The 17591-nt window shown below is 32.9% G+C and overlaps 3 protein-coding genes across 4 annotated transcripts; 1 reads left to right on the top strand and 2 right to left on the bottom strand.

Annotated features, from left to right (window-relative positions):
* Positions 1–878: 878 nt before the first annotated feature.
* On the bottom strand, positions 879–5485 carry LOC120195668 (probable alkaline/neutral invertase D). 2 transcript variants are annotated; one of them, XM_039197619.1, is made up of 6 exons: positions 5345–5485; positions 5191–5237; positions 3865–4309; positions 2966–3397; positions 1582–2140; positions 879–1340 (listed from the first exon to the last, which is right to left on the bottom strand). In XM_039197619.1, exons 3-6 carry the CDS (start codon positions 4255–4257, stop codon positions 1045–1047), a joined length of 1680 nt encoding a protein of 559 aa, XP_039053550.1. In that variant the 5' UTR covers positions 4258–4309; positions 5191–5237; positions 5345–5485; the 3' UTR covers positions 879–1044. The 2 variants fall into 2 exon arrangements, with proteins under 2 accessions (XP_039053550.1, XP_039053549.1); XM_039197618.1 differs by lacking the exon at positions 5191–5237.
* Positions 5486–8516: 3031 nt separating this feature from the next.
* Positions 8517–9374, bottom strand: LOC120195189 (MADS-box protein JOINTLESS-like). Its single transcript, XM_039197276.1, has 4 exons — positions 9193–9374; positions 8960–9020; positions 8695–8840; positions 8517–8574 (listed from the first exon to the last, which is right to left on the bottom strand). The coding sequence occupies exons 1-4, from the start codon at positions 9372–9374 to the stop codon at positions 8517–8519; spliced, it is 447 nt and encodes a 148-aa protein (XP_039053207.1).
* A 4301-nt stretch (positions 9375–13675) lies between these two features.
* On the top strand, positions 13676–16844 carry LOC120195681 (probable protein phosphatase 2C 9). The gene is made up of 6 exons (XM_039197626.1): positions 13676–13754; positions 13881–13983; positions 14493–14732; positions 14830–15106; positions 16270–16424; positions 16571–16844. The coding sequence occupies exons 2-6, from the start codon at positions 13951–13953 to the stop codon at positions 16709–16711; spliced, it is 846 nt and encodes a 281-aa protein (XP_039053557.1). The 5' UTR covers positions 13676–13754; positions 13881–13950; the 3' UTR covers positions 16712–16844.
* The last annotated feature ends 747 nt before the right edge of the window (positions 16845–17591 follow it).

Below are 17591 nucleotides of genomic sequence, written 5' to 3'. Positions count from 1 at the left end.
CGATGTTTTTCTCTGTTGTGAAGCTGAATTCAAGGTTGTTCTCTTAATAGGTAATGACCCATTTCTGATCTCTATATTCCATCTCAATCGCTTGATCCCTCAACTTTTAGACCGATTCGTCAAGGCTTTGAACCTTTGTAATGCGGTCACCAGCAGGCTGGAGTCGGTCAAGCATTACCAAAAATTTGTCGAGATTGTTGCATTGGTGTCGGAACAGAAACCAATCGTGACGAACAAACGAGGAGAGCTAACGTTGATCACCAGAGCGAGGTCGAGGAGTTCATTAAAAATTAATCTCCAAATTCTTCAACAAGCGATACTATTAATGAGCATACTTCAGAATTTAAGAGGCTCAAAGAGAGATATTGAACTTTGGCATCCAAACAATTTGTCATTGGTCCATAGGACTTTCTTCTTCTTGCAATTTAAGGAAGATCCAAAAGATTATATATTAAATGGAAGTGGAACATAGGAGGTTGTCTTCCCTGAAGAATACGTTTACCAATGGCAATCAAATGGTCGAAAATGGCTTTGGTAGCTCATGAGGTGAAAGAGGCGGGGAGGGGAGGAATAAGTTGGTGGCGAGCATTTGAAATAAATTGAAAACTAGACGGCGTTTGAAGTAAATTAGATATGAAATCATTGTTTAAGAACATATTTGACATTTTAATAATAGTTTAGGAGTAAAATTAAATATTAACTTTTTTATTCACGTTTTCACATGATCAATTTAACGATGATGACGGTGGAGTGATCATTTTGTTATAATTGATAACGTTAGTGACCAATTTGTAACTTTTGAAAGTTTAGTAGAAAAAACAAAAACTTACTCGAACTTAATTATGTATTTTATTTTCATAAGTTATAATCAATTCAGCTTTTCCTTTTTGGCACCGATTCGTCACTAACTAAATTTCAGTCTCTTTAAATAGGTGATGTATTCATAGGAGTAAATCCTATTATTTGTATATTTCAGTCTCCTTCACCACTGACACAACTCAATTAATCCTATTATTTGTATATTTCAGTCTTTTCCCGTTTCGTTTAGCAATTCCAGGAAGATGATCTCTTTAGCAATGGCTTCATCTGTTTGTCTTCCTCCAAAGATATCATCCCCAAGTGAGATGGGTCCTCCAACATCATTTTCGCCACTAAATATCCCGCTATTGACCATGTCTGATACTTCCTAGCCTGTTTACCTATATATCTCCCGACTTTCCCATCATAATACTCCGGCCAGCTGTCTTTCAACAAACGTGTCTCGGCAAGATCGATCGCACGTCTTGCGATCAGCGGCCTTCCCGTTTTGATGCAAGCAGCCGTTAACATCCACAAAAGTACTGCATTGAAAGCAGTGGATAATTGCAGGATGGCAGATAGGGAAAATTATAAACACTAAAAAATAAAATATGAATGCAAAAGTCAGTCATGAATGTTAAGGGTTTCGGGTTTACATCCTAACAGCCACTAATTCCAACAAGCAAGGTGATAATGCACTTGTCGGTATCCATGCAACAAATTAATTCCCTTATAAGATCAAAAGCACTTAAGTGAAGATAGAATAGGGAGTGGTGGCCTTACCTGGCCATGATCCTCCATTGTGATAACTCCATCTTGTATTCTTAGGGTCACAACCAGTGACAATTCGCCATTCATGACTCTCTATTGCAGGGTAAGCGATTTTTAGAGGCATTTCTCCAACAAGCTCATCCCAGCGGGCTTCGATAAGGTCCATAATAGCCATTGATTGCTCAGGAGTTGCAAGAGAAGATAGAATTGCTATACAGTTACCTAAACAAAACCATCGGAAATCCATCCTTGCGGGACTAACATTGCCAATAAAGTAACCACCACGTGTTGGCATGAAATCGAATACCCAGTCTGGGATAGAATCAGGAATAACATTGAACTTATTTACCGCAGTGTGAGAATACTCCTCGGTTTTGTATCTGTAGATATCATTTAGTTGTTGGAAGTCGAGCCAAAAGTAACTGCGCATGTGATAACTCAAGGCATGCAAGCGCTTCACAATTCTTTCAATGCATTCTTTTCCTTCAGCATCATGCTTCAGCATTGACAAAGCACACCGCAATGCCATAAAGAAAAGAGCTTGAATTTCAATAGGATAACCATAAATACCCTGTAAAATAAGTTCACACCATTATTTGAACATGCAGCTAAGAGTCCTTGGTTTGGCCTCAAAGAGGGACAAGGCAACGTGACAAAAGAAAACTATCGATTCTCGTTACCCCTATTTGACTCGTTTATTAGAAAAGGAAACTTAGAAATTAAGGTATCATAAAAGTTTAAACACTAATATAGAATGCATAAAGCAAATTAACTTCCCAAGTATTTAATTTGCATATGTCACAAAATAAGGCTACAAGTTTGAATCAATTCCATTATTGGGCAGAAAGATGAAAAAATAAAGAAAGAAAAATCTAAGGAGGCATGAAGACAACCACTAATAATTCACTACAAACAAAATATGGATCCAGTCAACATAAAGAACCATTTTCTTAAAAGGTTTTTTACTTCTTAAAGAAGCGACCACACAATCACAGTAAACCAGATGCTTAAAAGATTTTTATTTCTCGAACAGATAACCAGACGATCACAGTAAAAAGAAGCAAAATGCTAAACATCAAAACCAAGCAACCAAATTTCTGTAGGTTATACTGCTCCATTCTCTTTGTTTCTCGGCTACAACAATAAATAACTATCTGCTACACTTTATATTTTCCATTAACAATCAAGTATATCCTGGTACCTTTGATTTTTCAGAAGCATTGTGTGTCTCAGGTTAAATCAAAGTACAAGATTGATAACCAATGTATATATATATATATATATATATATATATATATATATATATATATATATATATATATATACATTAGCAGAGAAGCACATATGCATGCACAACAAATGAGAGAGAAAGATTAAGTCTAGAAGGATAGGTTACCATTCTTCGATCAATCATTGAGCATCCATCAGCACAAAGTAGGGTTGGGAATGTATCAAATCCCTCTGACAGGCACAAAGTCAGTATGAGTCTCATACCTTTCTGACACTCAGGGGTCTCAGCTAGGGATATATCACCCGTAGATTTTGTATATGCACGAAGCAGAATGATCCACCAGAATCCAGAGTCAACTGGAGCAACTCTTCCAATGGCACTCTCTCCGAAATCTGCAATAATTGTGTCTGATTTTCGTACAGGATCATGAAGAACTTTGAAGCTAGCTGGCATTGCACCTTCCCCCAGCTTGAATCTATCTATTCTTTTCTCCCACCCTTGAAGTTGTAGAGTTTTCAAGAGAAAGTTCTTAACTATCTCAGGCTCTCCATTCATCAGAAAAGCCAGAGCACTGGGTACAAAATCTCGAACAAAAACCTGAACGGACTCAGAAAATTCCAATCACTGAAATGGTAATGAATCTCAAGTGTTAAAGTAACTATAATTATTATGAATTTTTGTATAATCTCTAGCTTAACAAACAGTTAAAGATACTTTGTCTTCCCATTTTCCCTCACCAACTATTTTCAGTAATCAGATTTCCCTTTTCATATCAAAGTTCCCATGTTTGGCTTGAAGTTTTTCATCTAATCAAAATTATCCAACGTCGATGTTTACTATTAAATGGTGTTTCTCATTTTCAATTAAGTATAGAGACCTTAACCTCAGGTTCAAGCTTTCCATTTATTTTCATGCCGGATGCTTAACTCGTGATCATAATCAACACTAAATCATAGTTTTGAGTTTTATGTATATACATATACAATAACATTTTGCACCACTATCACCAATAAACAGGATCTGAATGAACTTTTTTTTTGGGAAGAATCTGATGGGAACTTTACTTGATCATAGTTCAAAACCTCCTCGGAAGCATGGTCATATGCTGCAATGGTACCGACTGGTTGGCCTCTGAAATACACCAAAGACCTCCTGAGAGCTTCCCATGCTTCAGCCACCATGGGGTGTGGTTCAAATGAGTTTCTTGTTGATGAAGCTGGAGTATCAAAACCCGATCTCGACCTCACACTGGGAGAGTAGGTGTTCTCATAATTTTCATAACCTCCTCTTGTGAGACCAATAGAGAGCTCACTCAGCGACCTCTCATCAAATGATCTTTGCCTCTCGATGTTAAGCCTCGGCTTATTGAGAAGGCGTGAGAGATCATAATCATCCATTTCGGAGATTGAGCACATTGAGCTCACATTTTTAAGTCCAATCTCTTTAGTACCGTCCATTTCTTTCACGTCAATCAGCGGAAATGAAACACAAGGTTTAAAAACAAGAGATCTACAGTTTGAAAAGGAACAGATAAAAGGATTAGAGCTCCAATTGTTTTGGATAAGAAGAAAGCAAAAAACCCTTAATAGCAAAGAAGCATGCTTAATATAGGACACTGAAATGCTAGGAAGATGTTTATAAAGCTGATATAAAAAGGAGGTTTGCCCGTTTATCCATTAAACATACCTTTCCTTTCTGTTACAGTGCAGAAAACAAAAACAATATACATACATATATATATATATAAACCTTAATTCTAAATGTGATTACCATGATGGTTCAATGGTAAGAATAAATTTTCCAACAACCAAATTGAATCACACATATATATACAAACACATGGGAATCAACTTACACCGGTGGAAAACTTAAATTAAGTTCCATAAACCTTTCTTGGATTGATATTTCAACAAACTAACAATTAAATTTATACATATGATTGTGCATATAAATTTTCAAATCAATCTAATATTTTTATCATGTCAATCTGAAATGATATCTTCATTAATATATATTCAACAATTGGACAATTTTACATAAAAAACAGTTAATAATTTTCATTTTTATTTAAATTTTAACAAGGTATATGTGAATAAAACGTGAAATTAAACACTTGAATTATTAAAATATTAATCATAAAAAACTTTAATAGAAGTGTATAAAGCTCGATTATTTTTCAACTAATTTAAGTGTACTCCTATATAATACACTTTGAATATATATATATATGGAAATTTTTGTTTAAAATGTATTCTTAATATAATAAGTAATAATCTGTTTTGCATATTTTAAGAAATTTACTGCACAACATTTGACTATAGGAAAAAAATTACCATGGAACAAATTAATCAAGATTAAAAAAAATAGATGAAGCAGATCAAGTTGCATACCAAGAAAAACAAGCAAGATTTTTTTTTCAAACTGCCAATTAAGCCACCTAACGAAATAAACACAGATCTGAAGCTCAGCCAAAAAAATTCATCAAAATAACTCACCCGTAAAAAAAGACAGAAAGAAAGAGCTTTACATAATTGAAAAGCAAACCTCTTAAGCTAGCAAAAATGTCGGAGACAAGGGATTCTCCGGCAACCTCGATTTAGAAAAATAACCGGCGACCAGGCCCGCAAGTGGTCGGTAAGAAAAACACAGAGAGAGAGAGAGAGAGAGAGAGAGACTGGGAGGAAAAAGAAAAAATTTTGTGCGGATATGAAATGTATAGAGTGAAATATTTCACTACATAAATGGTCACTGATATTTAAGTAGATTTTTATTTTTTTCTACTAATATTTCAAAATTAACTATTTAGTCATTAATATTATTGATTTATAATAAATCGATTTATGTCTACTAGTATTTCGATGTGACGCATTAAACGGATTGATGTGACATATTTGGTCACACAGGACAGCCACATTAACCGATTTTTTAAGTCCTTTCTATTTTTAGTCAACACTATATTAAAATAATATGAATTATTATTTTCTGCTACCTTCAATTGAATCTATTCTATCAAACAGATTGATCATCCACACATTTACTCATTAGAAGTTCTAACAAAATCACTCTGAATGTGGAATACATGCACATCAAACTTCAAGGGAAGCAATGGAAGACCTTTAAGTTACCGAGTGACATAGTTGGGTCGCAATGGAGATAGTTTAGATCCTATGCCACATCGACTGCTATCTTCAACGTATGTGCCCATACCAAGTGAAATGTATTAACTCGTTGAGAAAATATATTAACTAATAATTATAAACTTAACCCTTGATTGAGAGAATTTTGTCATTTTATAAGCATTAATCTATGGTGATCTTACATCCAGTCACGTAATTGGGAATTGTTCCCTTATATGCAAATTGTTTTCCTTCCCTCACAATTTAAGGCACGAAAGATCCCATGATGGATATGGGTCAATGATGGATGCATTTAGCTCGAACCCGCCTTCGGCAATGGTTTTCGGCTCATCTAATAACCTATCCATGCACTCTCATGGCTGGTTAGACTCAAGTAGATAGATTTTTTGAGCAATTTGGTGAATCAAATTATTCGTAATTTTCTACAAACAATCACGTCAAAAGTTGGTTAAAAATAGAGCGGTGTCAAATGACTAGTCAACATAGTTATCCCGTGTGCCCAAAGGATGTCACAATAATCGATTTAACTCGTCACATTAATATTTTGTTTTTCTAATAATGGTTATTAACAACGAGTGACTATTTTATTATAAATCAATAGAGTCGGTGATTAAATCATTATTTTTAAATATCAATAGGTAGAGATAAATTTATTCAAACATCAGTGACTATCTAATGTAGTTTACCCATAACAAAAAGAAGGTGGATTAATTTACCGGTAATTGCCGGTAAAAGCACCGACGCAGTAAGTAAACAAAACAGTTTAGACACGCTTTAGTGTCTGGTTTGACAACTAGAACTGAACATTTCAGTTGGATTTAGGTTAGGAGGGTCCAATCCTTAACGTATGGGTTTATGAGTTTTCTAATTTAGTCTGTTAAACTAATCCATTGAGATGTAATTAAAAAAATTAACTTAGTTTCATTGAAATTGTGAAAATTTTAGTGGTTAAACTTTTAAGATTTTAACTATAATTCTTCCATTAATTAAATTTTATAAAATATATATTTAAAATATATTTCCTCACATTTTTACTAATAATAAATTAAAATTAAAAAATTATTATCACAAAAGTCAATAAATGACAATTTTAATAAGATAAATAGAATAATATATTTAATGAGGCGTATGTACAAACATTAAATCAAATCAAAACTTAAAAATTAATTTTTTTTATTAAATTGGGGGTAAGTACAAGGCAATACATATTTAAACATAACTGTCAACTTCTCGACATTGAATGTTTACACCCTTAACATCTATGATGCAAAAATAATAACAATACTTTTACCACGGAGGCCACTTAGTTCGTGCAAAAATAAATAAATAAATACAAGTAAAATAATACTACTATTTATAAGATTTAAGATTTATTTTCGAGTTAATTGCATCACACATCTTTAAACTATGACCTTTATTTTAAATAGGTGTCTAAACTTTTAAACATTCTAATGTCATCTTTAAATTATGACAATAATTCTAAATTTGTCCTTAAACTTTTGAATATTTTAATTTCATCCTCAAATTATAATTATTATTCTAAATTAGTCCTAAACCTTTTAAATCTTCCAATTTCATCCCAAATCCATCCAAATATGTAATTAGTTTCAACCATACTCTAACCTAGGTTTTATTTTTTTTCAAGCATATTATAATATATATTGGCCTAACGATTCTGTTAACATGAGATGCGATTAGCATATACATATAGTTTGGGATGAAATTGAAATGTTCAAAAAATTTGAGGACTAATATAGAATGAAAGATGAAACTAAAATATTCAAAAGTTTTACTAACCTTAGGACATATCCAGGCGGCCACAAGGAATAGCTTTTCTGGGATTAGCTCAAGAATCTCTTCAATTCTGGTTTTTAGTATATATGAATCTGTTTGTTATCAAGGTGTACATCATGGTATATATTATCGATTGGCTACCCCTTCTACTATGGATGACGGTAGTGGATACTTTTCAAAAGAATTACTACAAGTTGCATTGACAGTGCTCACAAATGTACACAAAATTTTATGTTGAGGGAGAGTTTATAAAATTTTAAGAAATGTGTACTTATAAAATTTCAGGTGAGACGAAAACATTTATCAATAAAAATATACATAAAAATCTAAAATCTAAATTATTTTTTGAAAATTTAATGGGACAATTACTCCCACCCTCCCCTTAGTCCATTCCCAAATCGTTGCTTGGATAACAATATAAGAGCCTAGGAAGTTTTACGTGGAACAAAATTAGCATAATTTTTTTTGTTGAATTGATGCATATATTTATACATTCATAGGTCCCACGTGCATGTGAAATGGCTACATTCTGTTTGTACCTAATGATTAGTATGCAACAGGAAGCTATATTGTTGCATCTTCTCCGAGTTATTAGCCAAAAGTTAATTTGTCAGAAAAGCAAGTGTAACAATTCACTTGTACCAACCTGCAACTGTAATTTTTAAGACCAATCATAGGAGACCCCAAGTGTTTTACCACTTCAAGGATATTACATTCAAGATATTTAACTTGAATTACCAACATTTACCTTCCATTCATGCATACATGTTCTGGCAAGTGTTCAACTATTTATTCAAATTGCCTCTTCTCTTCTCATCTGCTTCAGCGAAGTGAAGTGAAAGGCTGCACAAAAGAAGAAAAACAAATGGAACAAACCATATACTTAATAATTTATCACCATACATAAACTATGATAATTTCCATACAAAAATAGGCAAGTTGAAGGAGATATCTAAAACTTACCCTGACTTGAGACCTGTTTCATCCTCCAATGGAGTGCAGCTGCAAACATTATCTGTGACAGGTTCCGATGGCATGCCTTCTTCCCCAACCACAACAACTGCTTTTCCTTTAAACAGTGTCTCCATCTGCAAACCCCCCACAGGTTCCTGTACAGTGTTATGCAAATGGATCATGTAACTGCAATGCTTTAGTCCCACATAGAAAAGGACACCAGTGGATATGTGGATAACCGTGACAATGATCATTAAGTAATATAATTAAATACCTGAAGTTGAAGAGAAGGCTGGTCCAATTTGCTGAGATTGTTGGAGTGCAAAGTACTATATCTTCCCAAAATATTTTTCATACTTGTCATGGAATGATGAATGGAATTACTCAGACAACAGTATTCTTCAATGAAGTCCAAGTAGCCAAGGCCTCTTTACATTGTACAAACAACAAATCTTTTTTTTTTCTTCAAAGGGTTTATTCCTGAAACTGAGAGTTAATGCAATATACCTGGAGCTAGCAAACTCAAATAGCTTCCCAGTAGGCGAGAAAATGATGAGAGCAACTTCAGCGCCGCAAAGAACAGAAAGCTCTTGAGCTTTCTTGATAAGCCCTTGCCTTCTCTTGGAGAAATTCACTTCCCTTGCCTTGAGGTTGTCTATCTTCTTGTTTTTTATCTTCTCACTTGCCATTTTTATTATCTATTTCCTCCATTGTTCAAGAGAAACAATAATACTTGTATTATATATCGTTAGCACATAAAATGACTCGAAAAAGGAGAGAAAAGAAGTGTGTTTTTCTTTATTTTTGTTTCGTGCTCTGTTCAATGGTAATTTTAAGATAAAACCCTAGTGGAGCTGTGGACGAAGACCATGTTCAGATCCAGATGTTTGGAACAAAAGAAACAAGAACCCACAAATCTTAGCTCATTAACATGCAAAAGGAAGCACTCCAAGGTCTAAGATTTCTTGGTTTATTTTCATGTCTTACCTTGTTAAGGAAACTGGTATTTTCGGTTCAAGGGCTGCAGGTTCCGTCTGGTAAAAGAAACCAAAAGCCTCCCAATTACGGAAAAGCTTTGAGTGACTGTGGGGTGGGAAAGATTTAACTATAACTTAAGAGAGACTCAATCCATTAACATCCTGTAAAAAGTTGAAAGTGAAGGTTGGGGTGGGAATATAAGAAGACCAAACTAATTAACTTCATTTCAATCTTTTTTTTTTAAATATCAATAAACCTTTTTCTTTGTTTTATTTAGGGTAAATTCTCTATTTGATAGTCATCTATTCCTAAATTTTTTTGTTTTGATCCCTCAACTGTATTTTTAAATTAAATCTAACATTATGTTTTGTTTATATTTTGATCACTAATCGTTAAGATTGACTAATTTAATGAAAATGATAATATAGCATGATATCATAGCAATTTTAGTCCTCAAAACTGACACATTCTATCAAATTGATCATAATTAAAATTAATATAATAAATTCCTAACATTTAATTTAATAATAATTTGAAATAATTGAATAATTTATTAAAACTTAATAATAAACTAATAATAAATTATTAGACATGCTTAAATAATAAATCCACATTTCTTTTATTTATATATATATATACACAATTTTTACCATCTTCAACCGTCCCCCTCTATCGTCCCAAAATAATCCTCATAAAATATTTTAATTTTCCTTGTAATGCATGAATCAACTGACTTGAGTGGTTAAAATGATAAATATTATCTTTTGAGGTCACAAATTTGAGTTGATGTTTGTAGGGTGTATAAGCGTTCATTGCTAAAAGATTAAGTGTTTCAAACACATACCACCTTATAATCATCTAATACTACTAAAACAAATTCCTTTTTATTTCATCCTCCTTCGTGGATTTTTTATTTTTTGATTTTGGACGAAATTGATACCCATTGATTTTCTTCTTTCAGAATCAATATAATATCGTAATTATATCAATAATTTTAAAAAATAATTGACTAATTAAAACATAACACATGAATAGTGAGTCGAATAAATGGTTTACACTTGAATTTATTAATATGTGTTCAAATCCTATATCATTTATAATGAAAATATTTAAACTATTTTTCACCTAAATAGAAACTCATTAATTAATGACACCAATTTGATTATAACTTTTAAGAAGTGTTTACAGTGATGGACTGAGGAACGGTTGAGGGCGGTTACATCATAAAAAGTTCAATTTTATTTATGTATTTTGATATTTTTTTATTAATATATTTTATTTACTCTTAAAATTTTATAAATTTATCTCTCTTAAAATATTATAAATTCGCTCTTAGCATTAAATCATGGGTCCATCTTTATTCATTTGATATTAAATAATTTTACATATATTTAAATCTTTTAAAAAATAATTAATACAACCCTTGAATTTAACCCAATACTATTTATAAAGATGATAATCGATGTTTTAAAGAATAATTCCACCATATGTGATAAAGATTAAGGGTGTACATTATCGGATATCGGATATTATCCGATCCGAATTTTCGGATATCCGAAAATTTCGGATACCTAAAGTAATGATCCGTATTCGATCCGAAAAAATCGGATATCCAAAATTTCGGATCGGATATCCAAATATCCGAATCCGATTTTTTTTCTTTTTTGCAAAATTTTCAAAAAAATAAATTAACAGAAATGAAAATGTTCATATTTACTTGTTTTCCAAAGAAATTTAGTATAACCGTACAAGTGGATTTGGATTTGGTTTCGTAAAGCAGAGACGTGATGGACAATGGAGAAAAGTAGGAGAAGGAAGAAAAGGGGTGGATAACACTTCAATACAAGGGGTCTGTCATGACCAGGGCCAAAACAGCATCAACCACAGGGTGGGGCAGTGAGTTTGGCTGACTTGATGAAGTTGAAAGGGCAAAGAACATGAGAAGTGGCCAACAAAGAGACACACCACTCTGGAGGAAAATAAGAAAAAACAAGTTAATTTTGACGAATTCAATTTTCTTCCCCGTGCGTTAACAAATTTTCAAAATTAAAACTAGTAGAGCATTTACTTAGAAATAGATTCTTCACGGCTTCTCATCTCAGAAACTCAAATGTGATCAAATTAAATTCTCGTTGCACCTGCGGAAGAGGATGCTTCTGACTCGCTCACCTGTAGCTTGTGGTTATCGCCAACAATAAGGGGACGCTGGTTCACTCCCAAAAAGAACACACACTCACGACAATTTGCAATGCAGACTCGTTTTGCAACTATAATCACATGAACTCGTTCACAATGTTCAACTCTTACTGCCTGCAATGAAGAAAAATCATATTACATTCATCCATCAATTGAGAGCAGGTTATTACTTGAACTCAAAATGAATTGATAGTTAACAGGGTGTAATCATCATGATTAATGATTTACAATGAACTGTTATAAAATATGTAAAAGGAATTGATGGGGAGAGCATATAAACTGCTCCCATAAGAGAAGAATTATTGCAAGCAAGTAGAGAATATTAGAGGCAAAACCATAACTTCAAATAGTATCGAGATTTATGAGCATATCATCTAAGCACGAAAACATCTGCAATTGGTATAACAATCTTAGCAATAGTAACTGATTGTGCACGTGTGTGGCCATATTTCAGTTCATACAAATTCTTTTTGTGATTTTGGCATTCCAGGAAATGGAGCAGGGACGAAGAAAGGATTTTCTCTGAAGCATCTGTTGAGTATTGTATACAAAATAAAAACACAATAACAAACTTCAGACGATAGAATTTCAGACAGACAAAACCCTTTACTTTCACTCAATGACATTCTAATCATAAAAAAATCATAGATCACGGACATTCTGATAGAAACAAAGCAAATTCTTTTCGGATATGAAGAAAAAACAGAGAGGAATGGATATAAACTTGAAGAAAATAGCCCTAATTCTTTTTCGTGTTTTCGGATAATCCGAAAATGGTTTTTTATCGATCCGTATCCGATCCGATAATCCGAAAAAAATTTCAGATACCCGATCAGAACTATCCGAAAATTGAAAAACGGATCGGATATCCGAATTTTCTGATCGGATCAACGGATCGAATCAAGTTTTTTTGCACACCCCTAATATAGATTATATAAAACAGATACAAGGAATAATCTTGTATAACCATTTACGCGGAAGATCTTTGTTAATTGTTATGCCTCGTAGACTATTCAAAGTGGGACACTATATCTTGACTTTCTTTTGCTATGAATAGAATTTAATTTTTTTAGGATTCTACGAATTAAAATGATTTTAATAGTTAAAAAATATTATTATTTTTTAAAGATTTTGAATTTAAACACGATATCAATAAGAGTATTTGAGTCTTCATTATCAAATGATTGAGAGTCCTTAAAAATATACTATATTATAATCACGTCGTATTAATAAAAAAGACTGATTCTTTAATATTTATTTGATAGGCAAAATAAATATGAAAATATTGTCAATTTAATAGTTAACCATTTTTTGTGAAAATAAATTCTCTAATATATATAGTTTGTCTAATAATTATATTAAAATTTTAATTTTATTTTATTTATGATAATTATCGAAATATATTTAATAATTAGTTTAATCATATTAAATATTATAAAATTTATTATGAAACGATATTTCTAATTTAATTTATTTGATTTACAATATTAAAATTCCAGGAAATTTTTAATTTTAAAAATAATCATAAAGTATACTTTGATATTTTAATTTTTTATTAGTGATATTTTAGTTTTTTATTAGTGATATTTTAAATCTGATTCCCTAATATTAGTATAAAAATATTAAAAAGCCACAAAGGGTTTATATGGTTATTCCCCCTTGGGTACAGGAAGAGTGGAAACCAGAATCAGAATGAAAGAGCAATGTCAAACATATATTAAAACTAATTCGTGTGAGATAAGTAGAAGAAACCTCTTCCTCAACTAAATCATAATATCTTTGATTCCTTCTTTCACACACACACAAAAAAAATTTGAAATGTTCCGCTCTTGACGACTTCACCCAGCAGCGGCAAGCACGTCCATACTTTGGCCTTTGAATTGATCATTTTTAGGGTGATTCTTTAATAACCCACTTCTTGTTTTTGCTCTTCCTTTATTGGCTTTTAGGGTTATAGTTTAAAGGGCTTTACTTTAATGCTTTCGGGTTCCGATGCTCCAGGCTTTTAATTTGGATAGAAGGTGACCTGCAATTTGATGCTGAAGGGAAACGAGTCTGGCAAATTAGAGGTTTTGTCCAATTTTATTTTCTATGGATCGGTTGTGCTGCTTTAGTTCATCTCAGGTAAAGCACGTTTTTATCTTTAAAGTTTTTCACTGGGATCCCATATTTTTTGGGTAAATAATACTTAATTAATTATGACGAAGCTCAGTGTTGTTTATGGATTGGTCTGTGGTTAATTTTGAGTTTACTTTAATTGATTTCAATTAAAATTGAATAAATCTACTGCTTATGGAGAAGATTAGGTCATTCATGTTAGGTTTGTTTTGGGGTTACAAGCATTTTTCATAGACTCCCCAGTAACGAGCTTTACTGCATTGAGCCATTTTTTATGTATTTGTTTTTTCACTGTAAGATGAACATTGCTGAACCCTTTTTTAGAAGTAAAAAGGAAAAGAATGTTTAGAACTTGGTAACCAATGCTTTGGATGAGTTGTAAACTTTGGTGGTTAGTGCAACACGTTTGATGGTTTTGAAAACTGGATTAGTATGAGGTTGCTTTTGTTTCCATTAAGCAATGTGGCTATGTTTGGTTCACAATGAGATTTATTGTTCTTAGTTTATTCTTTCAGCTTGTAGAAGGGCGTTCATATTCCAGTTCTGGTAAGGGGAAAAGCCGTGAGGGTATGACAAAGTTTGGTTTCAGCCTAGTAAAAGGGAAAGCTAATCATCCTATGGAGGATTATCATGTCGCTAAGTTCATGCAGATTCATGAGCACGAGTTAGGGCTTTTCGCTATCTACGATGGTCATTTGGGAGATAGTATTCCTTCCTACCTACAGAAGCATTTGTTTGCCAATATCCTAAAGGAGGTGAGATATGCCATATCATTTTTAGAGGGGCAATTACATGGTTTGGTTTATTATTTTCAAGCCACTATATGCTCACTTTTTTTTGAACTTATTGTAGGAAGAGTTTTGGGTTGACCCCTCCAGAGCCATCTCCAAAGGTTATGAGAAAACAGACCAAGCAATTCTTTCACATAGCTCAGACTTGGGTCATGGCGGATCCACTGCTGTAACTGCAATATTGATAAACGGAATAAGGCTATGGGTGGCAAATGTTGGAGATTCACGTGCAGTTCTTTCAAGAGGGGGTCAGGCAATACAGATGAGCACAGATCATGAGCCCAACACTGAACGAGGCAGCATTGAGAACAGAGGTGGATTTGTCTCAAATATGCCAGGTCTTTTACTGCAGCCAATTTTTAGAAGTTAATTCTTTGAGACTGTGCACGTCTAGTCATATATGTTGATAACTCAACGAATATTTTTGGCTAGACAGTTGAGTAGTCAAGCCTGCTGATTATTTTAATTGTTTTTGCAGCTTTTGTAACACTTTTGTGTTGGAAGTTCATAAAATAACTTATTTCAACTTTAACATGTACTAATTTCCTGATCTGTTCAGTGCCTGATAAGCAAATGCTCTTTTATGTACTATATACTCGTGTCCATTTAGTTTCATAATTCATTCCCCAATAAGGCATCAGCAGTCAGTCAGTTAATCTATTTATCAAGAATAGATCAATTACATTGAAAGGATTGTCTTGCGATCAACCTTACTAGTGTGCACTCTTCTTTTTGGATTAAGTTGAATAAAGCCTGGTGTAAATGCTGATGGAGGCAAATGTTTGATTATTGGTTGAATTTATTGGTTATAGCGAAGTATTATTTAGCATGTTTAATCATTAAGATGATTAAAGTGTTTGCCTTTCCTTTTTCACTTGTGCACTGGTGAAATTCTGCACTCTGTTTTATTTTTCTGTTTCTTGTTTTATAACAACTTAAGGGTCTCCTGAGGCATGTCTTTCTGTTGGTTGTGAAGTAAAAATGAACCGGGCCTTATAGTGAAGCCATAAAAAATGTTGCTTTGCTGGAAAAATCTAGATGATGGGTTTCCTTTGCCTTCAAAATCTTGATCTTGCCAACTGAAAAGGGAACTGCCAGCCACCATTATCTTGTTTATGCTTTCTTTTTTTTGCTTCTTGTTTGTTGGCCTTGGAAATACATGCTCAAGACACCAAGAAAAAGTCGAGGTTTCTACTATTGATTGGTATTAAGGTCTTGTCCTAATTCGGTTAATGTAAATGCATCATTTTCCATGTGTAAAATATGACCCTGAATTTGTATCCAGAGGAACATCGTTTCCAATTTGCTAATATGATGAGAAGGATTGATAAGAATGGATATCCCGCCAAATGACAAATTTGCAGCTTTTTAATGATATCCTAATATTGTTTCTTAGCTTTTGTATGCTTTGTCAAATTCTTGTTAATTGATAGAAAAAAGGTTGGGAGGGTGGTCTGATGTTGATGATATTGTTAGAACTTTTGTTTTTGTATGCTATCAGGAGATGTCCCTAGAGTTAATGGACAACTTGCAGTTTCACGCGCTTTCGGGGACAAGAGCCTTAAATCACATCTGCGATCAGATCCGGACATTCAAAACACCAATTTAGATTACAATACAGATATTTTAATCCTTGCAAGTGATGGTCTTTGGAAGGTAAAACATTTTGCTTTTGAAGTCTCCTCATTTTGATACATCTTTATTAATTACTTTGTGCAAATGTAAAGAATCGCTCGGGATGCATGATCTGCCGGTTGTTATCTAAGATTTATTTTCTAACCTTCTCTATATGCTTAATCCAGGTGATGAGTAATCAGGAGGCTGTTGATATTGCAAGAAAGATTAAAGACCCACTGAAGGCCTCAAAACAACTAATTGCCGAAGCAGTTCATAGAGACAGTAAAGACGACATATCTTGCATCGTCCTTAGGTTTAGGGGATAGAATTGGTTAGCTCATAGATCACATTGCTCTCCCTTTGCAGTATATACCTGAAATAAGAGTTTGTTTACACAATATGGCAGTTTGTGGATTTAACCAACATGAAAATACATACCTGCATGGGGTTATCCTTCAAGTTCTACTGGGATCGAAGGTAGCAGATTACGTATTAGTCAAGAAACCAAAAATGTAGGATTCACCCCAAGTAAATTCGTTTTTATAAATTAGGTTCAGATGTTTGATTTGTTTGTGAAGGTGATTACGAATCGAGTGTATATTGTTGTGTACAGATGAAGTTGATTTTGATGGTGTGGTTCAATGTAGTTACCATGAGCGCCTTGCATGTTATACCATTTTCGTTTGACCTTTGCATGCGGTGGAGATATCTTCTTTTAACCCTGAGATGGCATGAAAAGCATTCTTTCCTCGAAACCTTTGCTTCTACTTTTACTTCAATTTATTTATAAGAAAATACCAAAATCGGAGCTGCAACAAATAACAATATGTTAGTGGTGAAGGATTATTGTTTATGTTTTCAATTTATTATATTTTAATTATTATTTATAAATATTACTTTATTATTGATCTTAAGTTCTTTCGATTAATAATAATAAATATATTAAAATTATAGCACTATAGATATTAATAGTTAATCGTAGGGTATAGTGTACAAATGGTCTTGGACTTTAAGATATTGATTTGTTGTGTCTTTCGGTTATAAAAAGTTATAAAATAATCATTCGAGTATATTGTGTTGCTTTGTTGAGTCTCTTGACTATTAAAAGTTACAAAATGGTCACTTAACTATTCATATATTTCAAACTCGTACTTTTTTTGATAAAAAAATTGACGATTGTTTAAGCTATACATTAACATTTTGATT

This window comes from Hibiscus syriacus, unplaced genomic scaffold, assembly GCF_006381635.1.
Source record: "Hibiscus syriacus cultivar Baekdansim isolate YM2019G1 unplaced genomic scaffold, ASM638163v2 tig00004620_pilon, whole genome shotgun sequence".
Taxonomy (NCBI): Eukaryota; Viridiplantae; Streptophyta; class Magnoliopsida; order Malvales; family Malvaceae; genus Hibiscus; species Hibiscus syriacus.
Note: the sequence above shows the minus strand (reverse complement) of the source record. Positions and strands in the feature narration are given on the sequence as shown.